The sequence below is a fragment of the Anastrepha obliqua genome, chromosome 4 (genome assembly GCF_027943255.1).
Source record: "Anastrepha obliqua isolate idAnaObli1 chromosome 4, idAnaObli1_1.0, whole genome shotgun sequence".
In the NCBI taxonomy this organism is placed as follows: Eukaryota; Metazoa; Arthropoda; class Insecta; order Diptera; family Tephritidae; genus Anastrepha; species Anastrepha obliqua.
Window position 1 is genome coordinate 109,616,011 of NC_072895.1, and position 24,857 is coordinate 109,640,867.

General features: G+C 34.0%; 3 protein-coding genes across 3 annotated transcripts in view; 1 reads left to right on the forward strand and 2 right to left on the reverse strand.

Moving 5' to 3' along the window:
- Positions 1-7,214: 7,214 nt before the first annotated feature.
- Positions 7,215-8,202, reverse strand: LOC129244876 (uncharacterized). The gene has a single exon (XM_054882771.1). It carries the CDS (start codon positions 8,118-8,120, stop codon positions 7,434-7,436), a length of 687 nt encoding a protein of 228 aa, XP_054738746.1. The 5' UTR covers positions 8,121-8,202; the 3' UTR covers positions 7,215-7,433.
- A 359-nt stretch (positions 8,203-8,561) lies between these two features.
- LOC129243542 (SAM50-like protein CG7639) lies at positions 8,562-24,041 on the forward strand. Its single transcript, XM_054880620.1, has 8 exons — positions 8,562-8,744; positions 20,842-20,968; positions 21,052-21,173; positions 21,241-21,561; positions 21,647-21,758; positions 21,824-22,255; positions 22,405-22,531; positions 23,423-24,041. The coding sequence occupies exons 2-8, from the start codon at positions 20,909-20,911 to the stop codon at positions 23,572-23,574; spliced, it is 1,326 nt and encodes a 441-aa protein (XP_054736595.1). The 5' UTR covers positions 8,562-8,744; positions 20,842-20,908; the 3' UTR covers positions 23,575-24,041.
- Positions 12,854-24,857, reverse strand: part of LOC129243541 (SH3 domain-binding protein 5 homolog) — a 73,805-nt gene continuing 61,801 nt past the window's right edge. Inside the window, exons 3-6 of the mRNA XM_054880619.1 lie at positions 19,029-19,091; positions 18,277-18,454; positions 17,883-18,085; positions 12,854-17,784 (exon numbers count right to left, since the gene is read on the reverse strand). Coding sequence (XP_054736594.1) covers positions 16,627-17,784; positions 17,883-18,085; positions 18,277-18,454; positions 19,029-19,091 — 1,602 coding nt within the window. The 3' untranslated portion in view covers positions 12,854-16,626. The remainder of the gene's footprint in view (positions 17,785-17,882; positions 18,086-18,276; positions 18,455-19,028; positions 19,092-24,857) is intronic.

A 24,857-nucleotide genomic window follows, 5' to 3' on the forward strand; every position in this document is an offset into this window, starting at 1 on the left:
ATATACATGCAAACATATGGAAATTAATAAGATACAATTATTAACACTTCACGTATTACCAAGAGAATTTACAAATACATACCCGCATACCCTTATATCTAACATTAACTAATATCAATATTTGACTTACGACTTACGTACATACATACAAACATATGTTATAAATTAAAAACGGTAATAGTTATGCTAACATTACAAAATGAATATAGAAAATGACACTTCAAATTATTGTGTGTACAATTATCAACAACAGTATTACAGCTTGTTGTATTTATTATTTAAACTGAAAAACTGAAATTCGAATCGGGTCACAATATGTATTGCCAATAGATGTATGATTCTTAGTTTGTTTACTCGCTTTTGTTTAGTAAAAAAAATCAAAATTAAATGTACTAGACAATGTGTCTTACCAGTAACAGGTCTAGAGTTCAATTTATTATTTTGACAAAAAACAAAAAAAAAACATCAAAAAGTTGTCTTTAAAATTTCGAAATGTTTGTTGTATTCCCTTCTTGGCAGTTTTTCAAACTTTTTAAATTACTACTAAATTATAATTAATTAAAAATCATTATTAATAATAATACGGTAGCATACAGTTTTAAACAATTTTTTAAAAAATGTTGCTTTTGAAAATTTTTTAAAGAACAAAATTAAAGAACAGTTTTCGAATTTAAAAATATTAAAAAAAATCCAATCAAAATTTAAGTGTACCTTATTTCGTTATATATACTTAGTCTTGCCATAAATTCTGTGACAAATTTTACAATACATACGGCAAGAACAAATTTGAAAAAAGAAATTCGTTATTTTTGTTTTTGTTCGTATACATTGTCTATTCAAAAATTATACTTAGTTTCGTGGCAAATTTCGCTCGTTAACAATGGAGTGGGGAGCTACGGAAAATCGCATTTTTAATAAGCAAAACAACAAAATCTATGCTAAAATTTCTAAAGACGCAAAAAGTGCTTGGAACAACGTGGCCACTATCCAGCCTCCGTAATGGTTTGGTGGGGAATGTCTTGTAAATGCGTTACAGCTCTTCATTTTTGCGAAAAAAGGGGTTAAGACTGGGGCAAAAGTATATTAAAAGGATGTTTCAGAAGGTGTGGTGAAGTAGTTGAGCAGTACTCTCTTCCATAGAGAGCTTTGGATCTTCCAGCAAAAATTCCGCTCCAGCCCATAAGGCAAAAACAACCCAGCAGTCGTTAAAAAACAATATCCCTGGGCTCATAACCGCAGAATATTGGCCGTCTGGAAGTCCAGATCTGAATCCATTGGGCTACAGTTTGTAGTCAGAATAAGAGAACATGGCCTGTCGAAGAACTCACAGAAATTTGGACAGTCTCAAATCATTGGTGCCCAAATAGCTGAATGGCTTAATCGTTTGAAGGTTTGTGTAAAAAAAATATTCTGACCATTTCGAATGAAAATAAACATTTTTTCTTTCTAATATTTATTTTGCATGATTAAATATGACTAATTTCATTCAAAAAGTATTATAATTTCATATCTATAACAGACTTAACTTGTAACAGAACTTATGGTAGGACTAAGTACATATACAAGTAGTTCGCTTTATTCTCTACACTTCTACAAAAAAACGTAGTTTAAAAAGGATTTAATCTATCAAAACGTTATTTGTTGAAACAGCCCCTAAATTCCACAAAAAAACACATTTTATTCGTTTACTTACGCGTTAACAAATAAAGTTTGAAAAACAATTTGAATTTTGTTTCTTGAAAAATTTTCAGCAACAAAGTTGTTGCAAAAAAAATGTATTATTTTTTATTTTTTTTGTTTTTATTAAGAAAGTTATACTTATAGTTAAAACTAAATTACAACAAATAACAAATATCTAAGCTATGGCTACGGTGGCCTAAAGCTAAAAAAATTGTAAGTCGATTTTATTTCCGTTATAAAAAATTAAATGGAGCCGAGTTAAACTTAATATTTTACATACAACTTAACATAGTTTCCAAAAACTAAAAAAAATTTTAAGTAAATTCATTTCGTTTACTGGTATGGCACATTCTATAGCAGTTTTTAATATAATTGGACCGAACTACCGAAAGTATTTTTAATATCTTCATTTCGAATTTTTATTTTTATCTCGGCGGCCGCCGCGACCGGAATGGGTTAGTGCGTGACTACCATTCAGAAGTGCCGAACCTTCGGGCATTAAACACCAGATGATAGTAGAAGTTTTTTTTTTAACAGCATTCACCCCTCAGCAGGCAATGACAAACCTCTGAGTGTATTTCTGCTATGAGAAAACTCCTCATAAAAACACCACGTGCCGTTCGGAATCGGCTTAAAACTGTAGGTCCCTCCATTTGTGAGAAAAGCAGCAAGCCACAGATCACAAATTTCAGGAGGAGCTCGCCCAAGCACCCAATAAAATGTTTAAACGCCAATTATATATATCATTTTTATTTAAAATAATTAAATTATATAAAATCATACATTTTGAAAAGCAAAAAATTCACCATACGTTTAAAATAATTTTCAAAATATATTGCCAAACAATTGTGACTCAGTTAAGCAATAGTTAAATTGTTCAATTAGTTGTTATATGCAAGAAAAACTATGAACTCTTATTAACCTAAATACTATAATCGGTTAAATATTACTCGGTAGCCAATTGATTTATAATTGCTTAGCAGTTTACATATTTTTGTGTATAAAAAAAGAATAAAAAGTAATATAAAAACCCACAAGGAAGTGAAGTTACATTTCTTTATACACTATGTGAAAAAAATTAATAAAGATAATAAAGTGAATTGGTATCTTTGTTGCCTAAAAAGATACTGCACAAGAAATAATTTTTCATCCCTCATGAGTGAAATTCTTAACAACAAAATGTATTTCCGATAAAAAAGAGTAGAGGCCGATATAAATTCTGAATCAAGAAAGAGACTATCTTTTCGAAGGTTTTTGAGGTAACAGATTTTCGAAATTTCAGATTTCAGAAAATAATACGATTTTTTGCTATACATATTTCAGAAGTTCGTGGAAGGCCCAAAATACAACACTTCCCTAGACGAATTTAAAATCCACCTTGATTTTTCCCAAGGTGCATTCATTAATAATAGATTCGCCCTGATAATTCCCTTGAATTGGGGATATCCAAAGTGAACAGATTACTACCTAGCAGACCGTTATTCGGCTCTGAGCGAATTTGACAGATATGCCGACGTCATTCGTTTTGTGTTTCACTAAAAAATTTAGCTTTAGTTTAGTGAAACACAAAACGAATGACGTAGAATCTAAAGTTCCCCTAAAAAAATTGTTTTCACCATACCTAGCGAGCAAACCTGATATGTATCATCCTTGGGGGATACCGGCTGTTGATTTTACTTGCTAGCACCATAACGAGGAAAATTTGCTCTGTAAGTCAAGGGAATTTTGGGGAATGTAATGACTTTATGTTTTAAAACTTTATTGTTTAAAAAAATATGTAAGTGAAGGTCAATTAAATTTTATTAGTCTTGAAAGCCTATAAGGCAAGTCTTTGAGTGTCATGAAATGTAGTTTGGGATAAAAATAGTCTAATCAAAAACAACGCTCATAAGTTCGCAACAGTTCTTGTAAGTGCTTTTCAAATACTCGTATTTTTTTATCTTCTATAAAGATCTTCAAGATTCATCTTACACAAGCAATACTCTACAAGACTACATTAGTGCGATTTGAGACATTTGGTTGACGTGCGCTCGTGTTTCTCTTGTATACAATCGGCTTGCCCTTCAAACTTTTTCATTCGCCGATTCCGAGCATATGTAAGCACCTCCGTCAGTATCCTACCGATTAAAGGAACCTGACTTCGATCTATATTTGTTGCTTCAACACTATACTATATTTTGATATTCAAAGAAAAATGCTATTTTTTAATATAAATGATTGGATGTTTATTTCATTATAAAGAGGAAGCTAGACCGTTAATAGTGGAAAATAACATCAGGCAAATAACCACCACGACAACGCTTACAGGGCAATATACTTTTCATGAAATTTTCCATAACCGAATTGCAAGTGGCTGCCTTATGTCCTCGATAGCCTCACGAATTCCATCTTTGTGGTCTTGAATCGACCCTGGGCTACTGGTGTAGACCTTCTCTTTTACGTGGCCCCAAAGAAAAAAGTCACTAGGTGTTAAATCACAAGATCTCGGTGGCCACAACATCTCTCTTCGAGAGATAACACGGTCCGGAAACTTTTCCTGTAAAAGATCAATGGTTTCGTTGCTTGTGTGGCACGTAGCGCCGCACACTGGTGATTTTTGTACAGAGATGCGGAAAAAAGTATACATCCCAAAAAATATTTACATTTTTACTACTAACGAAGTTGAATATATTTGTGTATGAAAAGAACATGTCTAAAAACTATTTTTTAAAAAAATTAAAAAAAAAAATTTTTTTTAAATTCATAAATTTAAAATTTTTTTTTTTTATTAATATAAGCCAGCAAATATTTACGCACAGGATACATGTAAGTTCATAATTCTAAATTACCCTCAAAATGTCAAAACAAAATTAAAAGTGTTTCGTTATCATTATGCACACACTAGAAAGCGTTTAGTTATTATCATTGCCAAAAAATAATCAGTGCCGCCTGGTGGCACCTGCAATTGATTAAAACTGAAAGAGACGTTATTAAGCAACACGTTGATACTAGCTTCTGACCGTAGGTAAATGTAGCTCAACTTGCAGATCCAAGAATATAAAGGAATATGATTTTTTTTTTCGTAAAATTAATTATAAATAGATAATCAAATGCTTTACAGCCTTTGTTCTTCCGGCTAAAATATATAAAAATATCGTACCCTAAATGAAAAATAAAAAATTGGAAGTCGGCTCAAGCAAAAAGAAAAAAAACCACCTTGGGCTTTGAAGTTTTTTCTTAGTCAGTTCAATACTATAAAAAAATTATACTTTTGACATATCTATAAAAAAAACTGTAAGTCGGAGTTTAGTAATTCTTTTTGATTTTATTGTTGGTTCTATTCTGGAATTTAGAAATACCATTAAACATTGCGTAGGTGGTATGTTGCAAATTTGACTTTTTTCCGCAAAATCCCCAGTGTGCGCCGTCTTTTTGAAAATAAACGTTGTCCAGATCAATACCATCCAATTCCGGCCATAAAAAGTCGTTAATCATCTTTCAATAGCAGAGTCCATTCACCAATAACACCTGTTGTTGGAAAACCCTTTACATATTTCTGGATCTTTCCAATAACGTAAATCTGACTTCTGTTGGTACGAAAAATTCTTATTTCGTTTATTGCTTTGGATGTCAAAAAATTTGATTAACTATTAAATAGTCTTTTGAAACAACTCATGAGCCACAAATTTTGTATGCCTGATTCCTATCCCTACAATAATACTGTACCTCCGGTGTATTTGAAAATCTCTTCCAGCGAGTTTTTTGTCACCCTGAAATGGGTAAAGTACTCTAATAAGTTATTAATTTTTCTGTGCCTTTGAGCATTTAAGGGGTCCCGGTAATCTCGATATTTAAATTTTTATGCTTTTTATCTAACTTCTTTTACATATAAAAAATAAAAAAAAAAAATTTTTAATTTTTTTTCAGAAACATTTTTTTCTTTAATTTTTTTGAGGAAAACATTTTTTTTTTTAATTTCTTTCAAGAAAAAACAAAAACAAACGAATTTTTTTCTTTAATTTTTTCGAGGAAAACATTTTTTTTTTAATTTTTTTCAAGAAAAAACAAAAACAAATTTTTTTCTTGAAAAAAATTTAAAAAAAATGTTTTCCTCGAAAAAATTTAAGAAAAAAAAGTTTCTAAAAAAAATTAAAAATTTGTTTTTTTAAATTTTAATAATTTATTATTATTATTATTTAGTGACTGGTATGAATACCAGTACTAAAATTATGTTTGAGCATTGGCTGCAGAGGCCATCGCTCTGTGTCGTCTGTGGGTGTCTGGATTATTTGTTATATTGTCATTTCGATAGTTTTAATGAATTTGCTTATTTTTTCGATGTTTGAATGACTGGGAATGGCGAGGATGTCGCTTATTTGTTCTGAGTTTAATATTTCTTTTCTTGCGTTGGCGTGATTTGGACATTTGTTGAGGATGTGGTCCAATGTTTGGTTTGTGTTGCAGGTTGTACAGATAGGGTGATTTTCTTTTTTTAAGATATGTTCATGGGTCTGTTTTGTGTGGCCTAGGCGAAGGCGGGAGAAAATTCGGGATTTAAATCCGTGTATATTTGTTGGGTAGAATGGAGGGTTTCCATTCTTATTAATATTAGAATAGTGTTCGTGCTTGTAGTTTTTTAATGATTGCCGCTGTTTGTGTATTATGCATGTATTTATATGTCGTTTTATATCGAGTCTTTCTGTTTTTGGGCTGGTTATAATTGGGGCATTGCAAGCGAATTTCGCTGCATTATCGGCATATGTGTTTCCCTCGATACCTGTGTGTCCTGGGACCCACAGCAGTTTTAGTAATCTACTGTTTTTTATTAGCAAATCCCTTATTTGATTAACAGTTTCCCATTTGTTACAAGTGGGATTACTAGCCGCTTGAATAACTGACAAACTGTCGGAGCATATTATGGTTTTCGTCTTTTTCTGGATAGATAACACCATATAATAATTTAAAAAACGGCACCCTCCCGAAAAATTGGACCTAAACGGTGTTGTCCATTTTAGCTCTTCTGTTTATCTGAAGCACAAAAAACAAAAAAATTATAAATCAGTATGATTTTAGTCATGTCCCGTACTAGAATAAAAAAAAAATTGACAAAATAGCGCGGTTTTGAATTAAAAAAAAAATACGAAATAATTGAAATAATAATATGATCTAGTACGGGCAATAGCCATTGATGTTGTGAACGACATATTAAAATTTCAAACGATTCTGTTGATCTTTTTTTTTTTTTTGACAACAGGCCGAAAAACGTAGTTTTACGATAATTGAGTTGCAAGTTTGGAGAGTGGATATTTTCCATTGATGCCGTCGCGTGATGAATCTGACTCGACCTGCTAAAACGGCTGTAGAATCGAAAATACTGGGAATATCGTTTCAAAAATGTTACAGTGTATTCTTAAAAGCCTATATTTTCGAAATATAAAAAAAATCGGTTTTTTGAAAATGCTAGACCACCCAGACCCCTTAAATATGTCTGAAAACAGCAGCATATAGAAAATGTCATTAGGTCACTTTTTAGCATCGCTAACTGCCTCTGAAATGGGCTTCCACGCACCCATAACAACAAATAAAAATTAATTAGTTCATAACCTTTTGGATTGTGCTAAATGGTAGACAATCGATATTTGTGGTTATAGATACTCGTAATACATTTTTTGTTTTCAAACAAATTCAGCATTCCAACACATTTTTTCTATCTTCATATCTCTTCAACTTTAATTACATACTACATATAATAAATAACATGAAAAAAGTAACATTCAAAGATTCTGTGCTGCTTTAAGCGCTTTTTCCTCCTCAAATTTCTCTTCGGCCAACTGCTCTAAACGTTTCATTTTCATAGTCAAACGCCAATTCTGCTGCTGTTCCTTATATGTTATATACATAGCCACCACAGCTTGTCCAGCTAGCGCTGCACCTAATACCGGCAAAATAGGTCGAGTCATTTTTTGCCATAACTTAAAAACAGCGAGCGGCTCCTTTGTCACCGATGGCAAGCTGTATGTATAATGGCGTGTAGCAAACATGAAAGCAGCGAATGGAGCCAACACAGTGGGATAGCAAACACCGACTCCACCTTGAAAGAAGCTGGCACGCATTTGTAAGCATAGCGGACACTCGGTGCGTTGATCCAATAAGACTAATCGTTGTACTAGAAATTTGTGTGCTAGCACTGAAAACATGGCTGGAATAACGACTATGGGTAAATAAGTGGATCCCTTGCCATAATTGCCTAGCTTCAGCTTTCTACGGTAATGACTGTTTACGTAAACTCCAGTAGCTGCTGCCATAGCACCGAGCAAACCTGGTCCATAACGTAAGCTCCACACATCCCAGCGATTGTCCCAATTCGAAATGACACTGTACTGGTAAGCTAGCGCTTCCTCCTCATTGATGATAACGGCATCTTTGGGAATATCTTCTTTGCGAGCGTGTGAAAGCGCCATTTGTGATAAAAAAAAAACAGAAACAGCGATTACGTAGGCTATGCGGCAATGTGATTTTGAAGAACTTATAGAAAATTGAACAGCTGTTTCTAGGGGGTGGGGGGCAATTGTTTTTATTCATCATTTGAACAAATGAAAAGGCTGCCACCCTACCAAAGAACACTAATTAGAATACCCTTTAAGGCAACTAACTGGTATAATTGTTTTTTAATTCGAATTCGAAGCGGATAATTATCCAGTTTATATGGCACATGCAAAAATTGATCAAAACAAGCCAAGGGATATACCAATCTATGCGCATTGGCTCCAGCTTTAATAACTGAATCCTTAAAAAATATTTAATCCTACGTTAAATCCAACGCAGTTTGTTGGCATTGAGGAATTTCGGTGCCACACTCGTCAGCTGTCTTCACCTGACAGCTGTTACTGCTGATAGTTTACCGAATTGTATTTCTCGCGTGTGTTTTGCATTTATTTGCTGGTGCGTGTGATTTCCACAATTTTTGCTGCAAATTGGGCAAAACAAGTGCATAATTTGAACAAATTTGTTTGCGATAAATAAACAAAAGTGCATAAGTAAAGTGTTGTGTGTGTGGCAACTGATTGGCGGATGTGAATTTTAAGGTAAATTCAGTATTGTAAAAATTAAGGTTATATAAGTTGGGTGTTAATTTTGGTACATCGCGAGATACTTTCAGTGACGAACATTGCTTCTTTCAGTAAAACATTTAATTTTTATTGATAATAAGCTTAAATAAAGTAATTGAATAGATACGTTCAAGTACGTTTTGTGAAGTCAAGAAAATGCTTCAAGAAGCAAAGCACATAAAGTCCAACCACCTGATGCCGTACTCCAGCGCCAACCAATTGGAAAGGGTGATATAAAAAACAAATTTGTTTGATCTACAAAAATATTTTCGCTATTATTTTATATGTGTAAATACATTCACATTTCCAATCTAAATATTTCAAGTGCAACAGCCGAAATGCATATTTTTCTCAATCAATTATTACAGAGAACAAAAAAATCTATGATGTCATAACACTGCAAACTTGAAATAGTTCCATTGTTGAGCCGATGTAACAAAAATAGCATTTGGAAATGAAAAACAAATGACTATTCTTTATTGAGAAAAGTTAAAAAGGTTTTTCTTTTGCCACTTAAGTCTCAAATAACAGATTATGTAGGTATGAAAAAAAATTATAAACGGAATCTTCTTGTTTTACATTTAAATATATGTAAATATATGTATATGTTCTCATGTTCACTTGTGATCCTTTGCGATAAGGTGCATTCGCATTAACATTTCCTGTACCTGAAGGCATTGTTATCATAAATTTCTACCGAAAAACTTTTTTTTCTTATTACAATTGCATAAAATGTTGTTACATTAAAGCCTATTTAAAACCTCAAGTTAAATTACTAATCCCTACCTTAACTTAATTACCACTCGCGTTTAAGTGCTTGCATATTCTTTAGATAAAAAAAAAGATATATGTATGTGCGCTGAGTGTGAAATTTACAATACTCTGAATTCACCAAGATTTACACTGTAATTTTCAATCAAACCTTTCCACCACCACCAACAGCAAAAACAACTAGCCGGTTCTACGTTACCGGCACGACCCGGATTTATATCCGGCCAATGACTGTCACTCCAGCAGCATTCCCCATATATATGGATAGGGGAAATGGGAAAATATTTCAGCTCAGCTTCACTAAAGTACACCACTGCTTTCGATTTTATTTTAATAAAAAGAAAAAGGTAAAACGAGCCATGTTCCGTACAACAGTCGCATCGTTTAAAAAATGTTATTTATAAGGTGCGTTTCATAATCATAAGATACCTTTGGTATACAATTTTTGAACTACCATAAGCTCCCTTTTACTTTCCGGAGCAGCTTTTATTTGGCGTCATTTTAACAGTTATAGACTTAAGACTTCCATCAATTGTTTCTGGTGCGAACGCTCACTCTATTTTGTAGAACCGTTATCTGTTCCCAAGAAGCTGCACTTATGCTAGTATTTTCGGGGTTTCATAATGACAAGACACTAAAACATTCGGGGTACATTAGTGAGAAGAGTTTACGCCAACAATCGCCAATTTGACAACACCAACGAGCTTAAAGCGGCAAGAAAGGCCGGAAGGGGCCTCTCTAGATGTAAATTTACTTAAAAAGTTAGCAGAATCGATGAAAAAAAAGTTATTTTGTGTCGCTAAAGCAAATAGTGCTTCCATAGAATACTAAAATATTCTAGAAGACGAAAAAAATTCGAAAAAAGTTTACTTTTGTTAAACGATCACTTTAAGTAAACAGTATCTTTTCATTTTGAAACGCCTGGAAATACGTTTTTGCTAAACATTTTCTTTATGTAGTAAAAAAAGTTCTAAATTCTGTAATAAAACAGATAACTTTTGTTACTTTAATCGATGTGTAAAATGTGTATTTTCCTCTGGAATCTATAAATTAAAATTCTTTGAAAAATTAGGGGTGTCTTATGATTATGAGTTAAGTTTGAGTTGAGTGGTTAAGTTTCAAGGGCCGGTGTTGATTTTAAATAAAATACAACTTTTTTAGGAAATTATTGTCATTTCTCTTTATTATGATAATATTAGTATGGCTCAATTACGCATGGAACAAAATATCGGCCAAATGGCCGCCGGGGCCACGGCGGCACACCTCCATCCGATGGTTCAAATTTTCGGTGACGCTGAGGCATAATTGAGGTTCCATGCCGTTAATGTGCCCCAAAGAAAAAAGTCCAATGGTGTGAAATCACATGATCTTGGCGGCCAATTGACATCGCCGCGACGTGAGATTATTTGGCCATCAAATTTTTCGCGCAAAAGAGCCATTGTTTCATTAGCTGTGTGACAAGTGGCACCGTCCTGTTGAAACCACATATCGTCCACATTCATATCTTCCAATTCGGGCCATAAAAAGTTCGTTATCATCTCACGATAGCGAACACTATTCACAGTAACTGCCTGACCGGCCTCATTTTAGAAAAAATACGGCCCAATGATGGCGCCGGCCCATAAACCGCACCAAACAGTTACTCTGCATTGGTTTTTCGGCAATCACTCTTGGACTATCATTGGCCCAAATGCGGCAATTCTGCTTATTGACGAATCCACTGAGGTGAAAATGTGCCTCATCACTGAAGATGAGTTTTTCGAAAATTGGTCATTCACTGTTGCCATTTCCTGCCACCATTCTGACTATTGACGACGCTTGAAATGGTCAAGAGGCTTTAGTTCTTGAGTCAATTGCACCTTGTAAGCGTGTAAATGCAAGTCTTTATGTATAATGTTCATCAACGACGAGCGTGAGAGGTGCAGTTGTTGGGCACGACGACGAGTTGAGGTGGACGGCTCTTCAACTACACTATCGCGAACAGCAGCAATATTTTGAGCTGTACGAGCATGCACTGGTGTTTTCACATCTCCTACAGACCTGGTTTGCTCAAACTTTTGCACAAATTTTCCGATTGTACGCACATTTGGACGATTAAATTTACCGAAAAAATCACGAAGTGCGCGATATGCATTTTGATTTGAACGCCCGTTTTCATAATATAATAAGCCTGAATAACTTAAACGCGTTGCCAAATTAAATGCAGAAAAAACTTGACGTTTAGGTGTGTTTAGGGTTCACATTCAACATCGGCCCTTGAAATTTAAGGGGGGACCCTCATTTATCGGGTCAAAAAAATCGATTTTTTGGAAATAATTTTAATCTATTCTACAACTATTTAAGAATATACTTTCAAAATTTCAAGTCGATATCTGTATTTTTGAAGGAGTGACAAAATTTTTAACAGGACGCGACGGGTGGCCTGATCGCCTGTATCCAAAACTTTAAACGCGTTTTTCTCGAAACATCATTTTTCGATTTTGTGTACACAATTGAGAACGCTGTATTGAACCAATCAGGCTTTACAATAGCTCATTTTAAAGATAAATTGTTTTCAATGTGACATTAAGTGTTTTTTTAAAAAAAAAGATTTTCATATTTTTTTGTAATTTTAAAGTCAATTTTTATGCATGAAAAATCACTTTTAACATAAAACTGGGTAAAAAATATCAATTTCGACATTTTTTTTTAAATCAAAATGTCACATCGAAGGTATTATCCTAAAGTTTTAAAAAAAATTTGGTTTTTTTATTTCAGAAAAAAATTCAGAGCGCTAGAATGTACACAGATAGAATGAGGTGCCATGGACGAGGTGTATATTTCCATACTTAAAATGTTTTTTTTTTTCTCCGAAAATTTTTGTAGACAGTCAAGACATTTATTAAAGTACTTTATGAATTACAAAACGTTTGAAGTTATTTTACCTGAGAAAAAAATTCCCAAAAATGATGCATTTTTCGACCGTCTAAATGAGGGTCCCCCCTTAATCACCCTTTATATGCACGGTTGAATTTTATTTGGTGCTAAGCACCAGGATAGTCGTTCTTACCTTACCAAAACAACCCAGATTTTTAAACCTGCGAAGGACTGTCACCACAGCAGCATTTCCCAAACATTTATGCGAAATGTGTATGCTGTTGCAACTACAACAACTGCCACTGTTGTTGTAGGAAGGTTTGCCTTCAAAACTTCCTTCATTCATCATTCTAATATGTTTTATCCGAGTCCCTGCTATCAGATTGCCAGGCTAGCAAGAATTTGCAACGGAGTTCAGCAATCAACTGCCCACTTCAAATAATAAAAAGTGTCACATGTACTTTATTATATTCCTATGGTTTATTCGATTTTTATTTTCTATTTGTAGGCTTAAATTCAAACATTTCAAGTGCTCTCTCTCATTCGCATTATACATTTTATACTTAATTTCTAATATTACATACATATTTAATACATGCTTTAAAATGCTGAAACACTTGTGAATGTATGGGTGTGTGTGTTCATTATTTCTTAAGCAAGCATTGTAGTGTAGCATAGAAATACAGGTATTTTTTTCTTTTTTTGAAATCTAAATCGTTTTTTTTTTACTATTTTATTTACATATTATTAAAATCCATTCATAGCTATTATTATAATGTTTAGTTGTTCAGACAAAAAGCTTGCCATCATCCATTGACATTTTTATTTTAATACAAATTATCACACGATTTGTTGTTAGTTTATATCATTAATTTTTATGGTGTATAAGTAAACTCAAGCAAAAAATATTTGATTTCTTAAGAACGAGCTTATAATTTTTTTATTTTATTGTTTTATTATACGAGTACTGATATTCTTGGTAATTTTTTTCGAAATATTAAAGTGATTCTTCAGGATAAATTATTATTATTTCTAGTGCTCGTTTGCATTAAATTCTGCTTCATATGTTTGAAGATTGCAGAAGAAAATCTACACAAATTTGAACTGAATTTACCAAATAGTAATAAAAATTATATAAAGAAAGCTAGGTGATTTTTATTTTTATTTATTTTTTCAATATGTCGGGTGTTTTTTAAGTGCTTGTGAACTTAAAATGATAATACAAAATAGAAACATTGTTGAATAATTTTTTTTATTATAATCTGGTAGATAATTTCATGGCATTTATGGTTTGTTAATTATATCCGTCATATGTTCATGTACAGGGTCCGCTCGATCAGTCAAATTTTTGACTACTTTTTCCAATACATATGACCGTACTGAATATTGCAATAAATCGATTGTTAAGCGCGCTGTATGGCAAATTGCGCCATTTTATTGGGACCAAATGTCGTCGATATTTAGCTGATTAATTTTTGGGGGAAAAAATAGTCAACGTGGCCCGCTAACGCTCGCCATTCACCGTAATGACAACTTCTTCCTCATTTCTAAAGAAATAAGAACGGATTTTGTCACCTGTGCCTTATGAACCTCGCACAATTTTTATTATTTTTTTTTTTTTTCAAAGAAAATTTCCATAATTTGTAAGCGCTGTTCTGGTGTTAACCGCTTCATGCTGGCTTGCCAAACCTTACTGAACGGAAATTTCGCCACAGTTTCCCATTCTCAGCTGTCATATCATAGTTGATATCGATATCGATGTTGGTTCTCATGCAGCTAAAAAAAAACACCCGATACATAATTTTATTAACAACAATAATAGTGTAACTCATATAACCTTCACATATATATACATATAAGTGTGCATGTATTAATTTTTTCACAAATGAAGCTTCCTTCAAATTTGTGCGCCCTCCGTAGGGATTATCTTTTGTAAAAAAACAACAACACTGGCAACACTGCGCTTGGAGGTCATCTACATATGTCTACCGACGGGGACCGTTTTTAGAAAAAACTTATTATGAATCTATACAAATACACTTTTTTATTATTAAAAACTGTAGACACGTAAATCCGAGTGAAAAGGAAAATGCTGACTCGCTTGATATGATTCATTAGTTTAACACACAATTTATTTAAATGTGTTTTTTCTCTTCTCAATACATAGGTGCATTGAAACAGTTTACATGTATATACATATATATTTTTCCAAGCATTTAGTTGTTTAATTTTTTTTTTAATTCTTTCCAAAATTTTCTTCATTTAATATTCCTAAATAATGACATATTTAAAGCAAATGTATTATTTTTTGTTTTCACAAATTGTTCATATCTAACATTAGTGATGTAGAGTTTAAATATATAGTTTCGCTTTTATTCAAGACATTGAGCCTTTCACTTACGCAGTGCCTTTCTAACCTTAAATCCCATTTACACTGGCGAATTTTCCTCTTAAATCATCTCTCTCAAACTATAGGCGGGTCTAAGCTACCGAAACGACACGCTTATCTATTCCAGGAATATTCGTTAAAAGCTGTGTGCAAAGCGTTATGCAAGAAGAGTGATAGTTCCTAGTTCGTTACTCCATTCCTTAAACTCCCAAAGTGGAACTTTATCCCAGTGACAGCACTTGACCAGATATAATGCGCGTAGAGCCAGAAGCGAAAACTGCTTTTTTGGTGTAGGGTCCAGAGTAGGTCCAGTAAACGTGCTGTTTTGAGAGACTCATTTAAATTCAAGTTAGGTCACTTGGTCTAAGGACTTGATCGTTTGAGGATATTTCCCAATGCAGCGCACATTCTGAATAAGCGGACATTTATCTGTTATAACATCCAACACAGAGTTCTGTGCGCTTTTCGGAAAGCAAATAAAAAAAGTTCCCAATGAAATTGACGATGTTCTTCCTTAACACTTGGAGCGCGGCGTCGTCGATATTTCTGATCTTTTCCCTCGTCCGGTAGAAAGCGGTCGTTCTCTAAGTATGCGATAATGCAATATTATCAGCGATCAATTCACTGTTCCTCTTTCAAAAAGTAACCGGAGAAAAAATATCAGTTACGGAATTTCGAAGACAATTGGCAAATGGACTGACACAGCGAGCTGATGAACAAATTCCACTTCGGGAGGAAAAAATTGTTCATAAATTACAGAAAAATTACAGGAAGCAGCCGTCCATAAAGTCATTCTAGCTGTTATGATGAAAATTCAAGATTATTTGGGTTTAAGAAAGCCAAGAATTTAACAAAAAAAAGTTGTTGGATTTTGTTACATGTGCAAATTCCAGCCACACTTTTGCTTAGAATGATTCAATAAAGTTCATTAAAAGTATAATATATTGGACTAGATTCATTCAGATTACATTTATCTTTTAACTTTAATGCTGTGGGTCCCACGAAAAGTGTAACGACGATCCTCAGGCACCGAAGCCGGTCACGGGGAAAGATCAGCGCCGGTCCCCAGTAGTCACGCTCAACGTGTTAAGCTTGCTACTACTCTTCCAACTGTTCATTAGCATTTAATTAACCATCTTGCTGCTGCTGCAGTTATTGGAGTAGGTAAAAAATATCCCATAAATTCTTGTCGATGTAACAGTCGGGGAATCTCGTTCAAGTACCATAGACCCAAATGTCATGCCATTTTTCTAGTAAACCTATTCAGTTACATTATGTGCGATGGAACTATTGGCTGAATTTTTTCTTTTTTTTAACATACATTTTATTTTCAATTATTTATTATAATTTATTTTAAGCATATTTTTTAAATTTATTTCACTTTTATTTCTTTATTTATAATTGGAAATTTGCACTTTTAGTTTATTTTAAATGATTTGTGTACCTACATAAACAATTAGAAATACAATTAATTATATCTTTATTTACTTTTACAATATCTCAAATAAATATTACATTTGATTTTGCACTGATTTTCACTTTTACATGGTAAACAATTTTAACTGCGAATGTATCCATTGCAACTTTTTTTTTAATTCTTATTTTTTTGCACAAAAATAAATATTTCACAAATATAGGTATACGCTTATAAGTACGTGTATGTATGCATGTGTATGTAGTAGTAACGTACTCCAAGCAATGCTTTTCTCTGCGTTCAAGTAAATCATATACACACATACAGCAGACGCTGTCCCGCTATTACTACGTTTCCCGCTTATGGCTAATTAGTGCTCGCTTAAAATTACCCACTTCAGCTGGCCACTGCAACTGGTGCACGCACGTTTAGTCCAGCGAACGTCGCCGCAATTGGCGGCCTTTGTTGTAGCCGGTGGCCCGATCGAGGATTTCGTTGGATAGGCGCGCCAGCAGCGGCAACTCGCGCATCGAAACGTTTACTGTTGGCAAGGGTCCCAATTTTTGTTGCAACTTTTTCACCGGCTGCACAGCATGTTCGGGTGTGGCTGGGTAACTGACCACGCCGACATCGCTTTGCTGCTGCAGTGGCGGTTTGGCGTGTGTGATTTGCACAAGCGGTCCTCGCTTGCCCGTCACCACAACCACATCAACATCATCTTCGTCGATTTCCTCAACCACTACCGCCGGTTTGGCATGTACGACATCATGCATTTGTGCTGGTGCCTCGGCGCCCAATGAATCGGGGCGTACACCAGCGCCAGTTACTTGTCGTTGTTGTTGTTGTTGTTGTTGTTGCTGCTGCTGCTGCTGCTGTTGGTGATGTTTAATCTTAAGCTGCTTCTGCTGTTTTAGCGCACATTCATTCATCAACATCAATTGATCCAACTTATTGACAGTGGCAGTCAACTCATGCTCCCACGTATCATTGCGCTGTTGCTGACCATCGCCACCCTGAATGGGACGCACTGCGAGTATTTTCACTTTCTGGCGTAGCTCTTCGAGATCACGTTCGTCCACAACGCCATTCAACTCGACACTATCCGCATAATCCGCCTCACACTCCTCCGTTTCGGATTCATCGCCAACGCTGTGACTAATGGAGGCAGGTTGCGTGCTAATGCTTGCTAGATCGCTGGAGCGATGCGAGTTGCCACTCAGCGAAATCTGACTGCCTGCAATTGAGGGATAATCGCATTTCTCCAGTTCTAGCTGGAAGTCGGGCAGCGACGGCAGCGTGGTCGTTGTAGGCGAATTCAATTCAGCACCCACACCAGGTTCACGCGGCCCTGGCGGTGGTGCGCCCATTTGTGGAAAATCGCCACGTTGACGATGTATATCGTCGCTAATGCGTTCCAGGTTGCGTAGCGCTGTAGAGTAGGTGGTCTTTGCCGATTGTACCTGTTGCTGCAGTTCTTGTATGCGATTCTTTTGAGTTTGCAGCTGATCTTGGCATATTTGCTTCTCCTCGAAGTAGGGACGCGATTTAGTAATGCTGCGACGAAAGCGCTCCTCCAGTTGTTGGACCTGAATGTCGAAGACAATATGAAATCAGTAAGCGTGCATAACTTGGAAGCCATTACAAACAAGCTTTATTCAGCTTGCAGTTCAGAGTGATTTCTTACCTTCTGCTCAGCTGTATTGAAGATCTTGGTACGCCGTTGATGTTCCGCATGGCAATCGGCTTTTTGCTTTTCCGCATCCATTACCTTCTGTGTGGCGTGATTCAACATTTCCTGCCAGGCATTGTCGAATTGCCACTCATGTGAATTGGACATGAAGCGTTGCTCCGCTAAGGCTACAGTTTCCTTAGCAGCGGTGTGAATTTCTGTGGGATTTAAGCGAGTAAATATTTAAAATATTGCCGACATATCTATAAACTTTTTAAGCAACATTTTTTATTTGCTTATTTCATTTTATTTATTTACATACTTAATTTAATTAATTTATAGCTTAGCACTTCATATACAGGCAAAAAACTTTCAACATTTAAATTGAACTGTTTCTTTTTGCACTCACCATTGGCGCGTTGAAATTTCACCGCTGCTTTCTGGCACTCAATTTGTGCCTCTCGTGCTTTCTCCAACGCTTCATAGTAGGGGCGAGCCTTCTCAATACAGCTGCCCAATTTTTTTGATGATAATTTCAGACGGCGTGTCGACTCATTTAACAGTATGCGGAATGTGGAATTTGCTTCCTAAAAATAAAAGGAGGCGCACAAAATAAAAATGAAAAAAGTAGAAGAAAAATGTTGAAATCGAAAGTGTCAATTGAAGAATTATGTTGAATTCCTGAATACACAGTTCAAAAGGTGAATACGGAAAGCATTTCGTAGAGTTCAAAGCGGTTCAGCGATCAAAGTCAAATTAATTTGTAGAAGTCAGCAGTTACTTCAAGCATCACTATTAGGATGATCTCACGGGGAGGTATAAGAAATATTCCTCAGCGCTGAAATTTAGTAGCAAAGAACCAATTCGACCACGCGCTGTCACTCCAACTCTCTGGATATTCAGTTTGCGTTTACTTAAATTAAAAAAAAAATTTGGCGAAATTTCGCTATTTATCGAAGCTTGCTTAGTTTGGTGTGGTTTGATAAATTGCTTGAGCTTAAGTCTTTAGCAAACTGACTTATACAGAACGATTTATGCTGGGCACCCCACAATCTTAAACCAAAAAAATTTAATTTTAAACTAGAATTGTTGTCTTGCAAAAGTAAACTATTCACCCCGTTTAACGGTGTTTTCAGAGTTCCTCTTTCTCATTATATTTACCTCTAATTCAATTTCGAGTTTGTTAATGTCATCTGTTGCACTATTGAGATTCTCCAGCTCGATCTGCAATTGAAAAAAAAAAAACCAAAATTAAGTAAATTGAATACCATATAATTTTTTGTTGTTTATTTGAGTGTGTTTGTGATATGCGTAAATATATCTGTACGTGTGTATGGACAAAAGTTAACCTTCAAAATTCAATTACAGACTTTGAGGCAACTGCTTAAAATAATTTAAATTTTTTGACTTGCTACTCTACTTAGTATGCAGAGCGTTTTTCTGAAGTTAACTAAATATAGAAAACTATAGGGTCAAGTAAAGAAGAAAATATCAAGGAAAAAATAAACAAAAATATATGTGTATATTAAGAAAGAAAAAAAATAAATAAATAAAAAATATTACATAATAAAAATAAATTAAGTAATAAAAAAAATGAAATAAATAAGAAATAAAAATTTGAATAAATAAAAAAAAATATAAAAAAATTAAACTAAATAAAAAAATATTAAAGAAATATGAAAATAGATTAAATAAATAAAAAATTTTACACAAATAAAAAAATTAAATAAACGTGAAACAATTTTAAACAAATTAAAAATCTTAAATAAATATTAAACAAATAAAAAGCATAAATACGAAAATAAATTTAAAAAAATTAAATAAATAAGAAAAAAATATTAAATAAATAAAAAACAGTATTCAATAATAAAAAAATATTAAATAAATAGGAAAATTATTAAACAAATACAAAAATATATCATACGAAAAAATATTAAACAATTAAGAAAAACATACCAATTAAATACAAAAAAAATATGAAATAAATAAAAAAAATATTAAATAAATAGGAAAAATCTATACTATAAAGGTGAATGTCTGTACGTTGTCCGCGCATCACTACGAAACGACAACACCAAATGACGTAAAAATTGTTATACATTCATATAATATTTTCACCCAATGAAGGTTATAGGCATGTTTTTATGATGGAACTCCCTTCCCACAGCCCCCAGGCCGCGCCACCACTGTCATTCGTCACTAATAATCGAATATTTGCTTAAATTGAATCTAAAAAATCTTAGTTTTTCCAATTCCCACTATTTATAGCACACTCTAGACTTCATAATCCGCATAAGCTGTTCAACTATGACCCAAATGCAAAGTTCAAAAACGGTTTGAGATAGAAAAATAATAAAAATAATTTTGATTGATATTTTTCTGATTGGTTGTTTTGATTTTATTCAACGAAGCATAGCAACGGATGCCGGGTATTGTAATATTATGGTTATTAATAAAAAAATATTTTCTATGAAATTGTTGTTTGTTTGTTTGTAATTCTTTTATATACATATCCTAAATCCCTCAAAACTACTCCTACGCGAGCGGGGCCGCGGGTTAAAGCTAGTATTAAATAAATAAAAAATAAATAAAAAAGTTAAATATATAAAATAATTGAAATAAATAAGAAAAAAAAAATTAAATAAAAAAAGGATTAAATAATAAAAAAAAAATTAAATGAATTAATTAAATAAAAATAATAAATATATAAGATAATTAAATAAAAACAAATTTAATAAATATAAAATATATTAAATATATAAGAAAAAAATAGTTAAAAAAATTATATAAAAATAAGAAAAAAATATTAAGCAAACAAATAAATAAAAAAATATTAAACAATTAAGAAAAATATGTTATTAAAAACAAATATTTTTCATAAATATACTTTTTAAATTTAATTGAATTAAACTTTATTTTATTTCAATCCATTAAAATTGAATTTGAATAACCTGTCTTTTTTCTGCCCCTACAGACACCATTCTTCACATTGCATTTAAAACGTAAATACATTCACAGTTCAACAACAAATTAGCTGCAAAATGCCGAAAACCACACGAACTGTGAGGGAGCAGGCAAAAGTGGATTTGTCCAAAATACCGGTGAGTTCTTATATTCACACCCGAATGCTCATTGCTCTCAAAAATACTAATTCATATGCTTTATACAAATTTCCATTTTCCAGGCACAAGTCGAGCGCGTTAATGTCAGCGGCTTGCTGCGCACACACAATGACTACGTTATGAAGGCGGCCGAAGGACTCTTTAAGGCGCGAAATTTCGAAGATGTCATGATTGAATCAATGAAGTAATTATATATCAATCGCTTCAATGTTTTTCATAACTTCTTGAAAATATCTCGTTACCTCTTACAGCGCCAAGTCCTACCTTCACGAATTGGGCATTTTCAAAGATGTACAAGTGCGTATCGATATAAGCAAAGATGCGAATGCCTCACCCAATGGCTATGAGGTTACACTGAAAGGTCACGAATTGTCACGTCTTGTCGGTTCTGTTGGTACTGAGGTGGGCCAAAATGAGGGTTCACTACGCACCGAATTGAGTATACCAAATTTATTTGGACGCGGCGAAAGCATTTCACTACAAGGTTCCTATGCGACAACGCGCACCAATGAATTGCAGCTAAAATTCTGGAAATCATTCTTTCATACGCGTTTCGTAGAAAATCGACCTGAGTGAGTCACGCTTAAGTTTATTGATTATGCAGATAATTGCTTGAATAATATTTTTGTCATACACATATCTTGTTGGTGTGCGCAGAATCTCCTTCTCGCTCTTCCGTCACGTCGATCGCATGGACGTTAGCTTATTCCAAAATTCTAATTTGGGTTTCATTGCCGATTTTTCGTGGAATTCACTCCTCCCACTTGAGGTAAATCATACATGAATTTTGTTTTTTTATTTAATAATAATTTTTGTGTCTTGCCTCCTCCACAGCTCACCCACTCCGTACAGTATGAGGCGTCTATACGTGAACTCTCGTTGCTAGCGAAACAAGTACCCTTTCCCATACGCGAACATTGTGGCCCGAAATTGGCATCACTGGTGCGCTATTCGGTAATCTACGATCAACGCGATAATCCTGTTTTCCCCACACAAGGCATTATGTTGAAATCGGTCAACGAGTATTGTGGTTTGGGTGGCAATTTAGCTTATATGAGTACAACAACACATGGTGAGATAAGTGTACCGTTATTTGCGGGTCTTGTAGCGCAAGTTTGTGGGCGTTTGGGGTTAGTGAAGGAAACGAAAAATACGACGCTACTGCCAATTAGCAGTCTTTTCTACTGTGGTGGACCGCTGACGTTGAGAGGATTTAGATTTGGTGGCGCTGGTCCGGTAGTGGAGACGACATCGATTGGTGCGCAGGTAAGGGAGCGTAGAATTTGGACTTGGAAGCAAATTTAGCCAGACATTATTTCTTTTTGTTGATTTGTGTTTTTTTTTTTACTAAACTATTTTGTTTTGTAATTACCTCTTTTGCTAGTTATTGATCGTTTTTATTTGTATTTTTTCAGACCAACTGGTCCATGGGCCTCCACTTATGGGGACCGTTGCCTTTCAATCACGTTTTCAAAGGATTGGCAAACAATTTCCGCACACATTTATTCTACAATTTTGGTGGATTCAACACGTTTACGACAGGTAAAAAAAAATCAAGCATTCATAGCAGATGATTTATGTGGCTTGTGAGCAGCATAAGACGTAACTTTTGAAAGACCCTTTACTATTTAGATTTGTTATGTTTTAAATTCGGAATTCGTATATTTGCTAGTGCTGTCGCACATCTGAGTTGATCGCGTTGATTTTTGGCAATTATTTTTTTTAATAACGGTGCTATGCGTTTTCTTACATATAAAAAAATTGCGAGCTTTCGTTATATAAGAAAATGCAACGCGATTTTTTTCGAGCCAAGCCAAACTTCACTTTGTTATACCAAAACTTACTGTGCTATAAAACTGCATAACCGAAATTTTTATAAAAAATTTAATTAAAAGGTGCCAAATTTTCATGAAAATTTGTTGAATTTTTTTTTTTTTGTTTTTTTCTAAATTTGCACAAAATTTGGATCTTGGATTTATATGACTTTTGTAATAGAATGAGCTATATTTTCATAAAAAATTTATCCAAATTAAATAAATTGTCAAATCGTGCCAATAAGTCCCTGTGCTATAGTTGTGAAACGTGCTGTATATATTCTTTCGAAATCTTTCGACGCCTAGCAAACTTTAAAATTCCAAACTTCCGTTCCCACGACTGTCGATTCTAGGTAACCGGAACGATCCGGATTTATATTCGGCCAAGGACTTTAGCAGTATTTCCCGTATATGTACGGGGAATGTTTTTGCTACAACAACAACAACATTCCAAACTTTAATTAAAGTTCATGAAGAGATTAAATTCGAAACATCTTTTTATCATTTAATAACAATTTTACGAACGCCATAAGAAAAAAATCTAAATTATTATGCAAACTTTTTTTTCCTATATTTAATTTTGATAATTTTTTATCAATTACTTTTTTTTCTTTTTCAGAAAACATGCGCAGCGCTTACGGCGTTGGTCTGGCATTTAAACTAGCGGAACGTGCACGCATCGAATTGAATTATTGCATACCCATACGAAAATATGCGACCGACAAACCAGTGAATGGTTTTCAATTTGGCATCGGCTACGAGTTTGTATAAATTGACTGGCATTTAATGCTTGAAAAACTGGAGGCGATGACGCAGCAGACGGAAGGGAGGTAGCAACGTAAACACTACCACTAACACTCACACAGCTCTTTCTCATTCATTTACTGTCGTTTACCCGTTTATTTTTTGTTGTTGGCTAATCGAAGACATTAATTGTTTAATGTTTGTTATTTTATTGTAGTAATTTAAGTTAAATATTAAATAAGCCAGACAAGTCACAATTGCATTATGCCCACGAATATGTATTTATTTGTATGTTTGCATGAAAATGAACAAAACTCAATCAAGCAAAAGTGAAAGAAGCACGAAAAAGAGGCAAAAGGTAGAAAGCTAACGAAAGAGAGATAAGAAGAAAAAATGCAAGTGCAAATACTTAAAACTATAAAACAAATAAAACTAAATTATTCGAAAAAAATTAAGTGATGTGTAAATAAAATTGGAAAATTTATCAAATCGTTTATATATTGGTTGAATAACTAAAAACAAAAATCATGAGTGGTATATGGTGTGAATGGTGAACGCAGCGAGTGAGCAAAGTGAGCATCGCAGCAGCAAAGTAAAAAATGAGAATTACAAAAAATGAGAATTACAAAAAATGACGTTACAAATTTCTGTACCAAGTGATAGAGGGAAATCTGAAAGACATTTGTTTGCTAGAACAAAAATAATATTGTTAACGCGGCAAGCGCATACATTTTGATAGGTATTTCGGCAGAGCAACTCATGGTTTTGATGTAGCAGGGAACTACTGTTTTTCTTTAACTTTTTTTTTTTGTATTTTTGGTTTTTTTTTTTAATCCAACTTTTTCATGACAGAAATGCACTCGAATGTTTTGTCTCTGTCTATCGAGAGAGATGACTGCCTTATAACTTTATTCATATAGGAATTAAACGCAGGACCCGCCGCCGGTGTGTCACAAATAGTCTAAACTGGATAGCCGGAAGCATTTTGCTTAGAAAATTACTGTTGTTATTGTTGTAACAGCAGAAAACAGTCCTCGTAAATATTTAGTGAATGCTGGTGGTGTAACGGTCCTTAGCCGGTTATAAATCCGGGTCGCTCCGGTAATGCAGAACCGACTGCCGTGGAAAAGAGAAAATAACTGTACGAAATTGGTGCTACGCCGTTTTAGGCCATTATTAAGTTCTTAAATCTTTTGTGTCAGAAGTCGACAGAAGGGATTCGGTTGTAAGTTGCGACAAAAACAAGGAACTCTGCCTCTGTCTGCTAGTTGTATGTCATTTCCTCATGTCAGTTACTTTTTGCAAGAATC

Coding starts and splice junctions, on each gene's coding strand:
- LOC129244876 (XM_054882771.1), bottom strand. CDS start 8,120: ATGGCGCTTTCACACGCTCGCAAAGAAGATATTCCCAAAGATGCCGTT.
- LOC129243542 (XM_054880620.1), top strand. CDS start 20,909: ATGCCGAAAACCACACGAACTGTGAGGGAGCAGGCAAAAGTGGATTTG. Junction 20,969..21,051: donor TGGATTTGTCCAAAATACCG/GTGAGTTCTTAT, acceptor TCCATTTTCCAG/GCACAAGTCGAGCGCGTTAA. Junction 21,759..21,823: donor ATTCACTCCTCCCACTTGAG/GTAAATCATACA, acceptor CCTCCTCCACAG/CTCACCCACTCCGTACAGTA.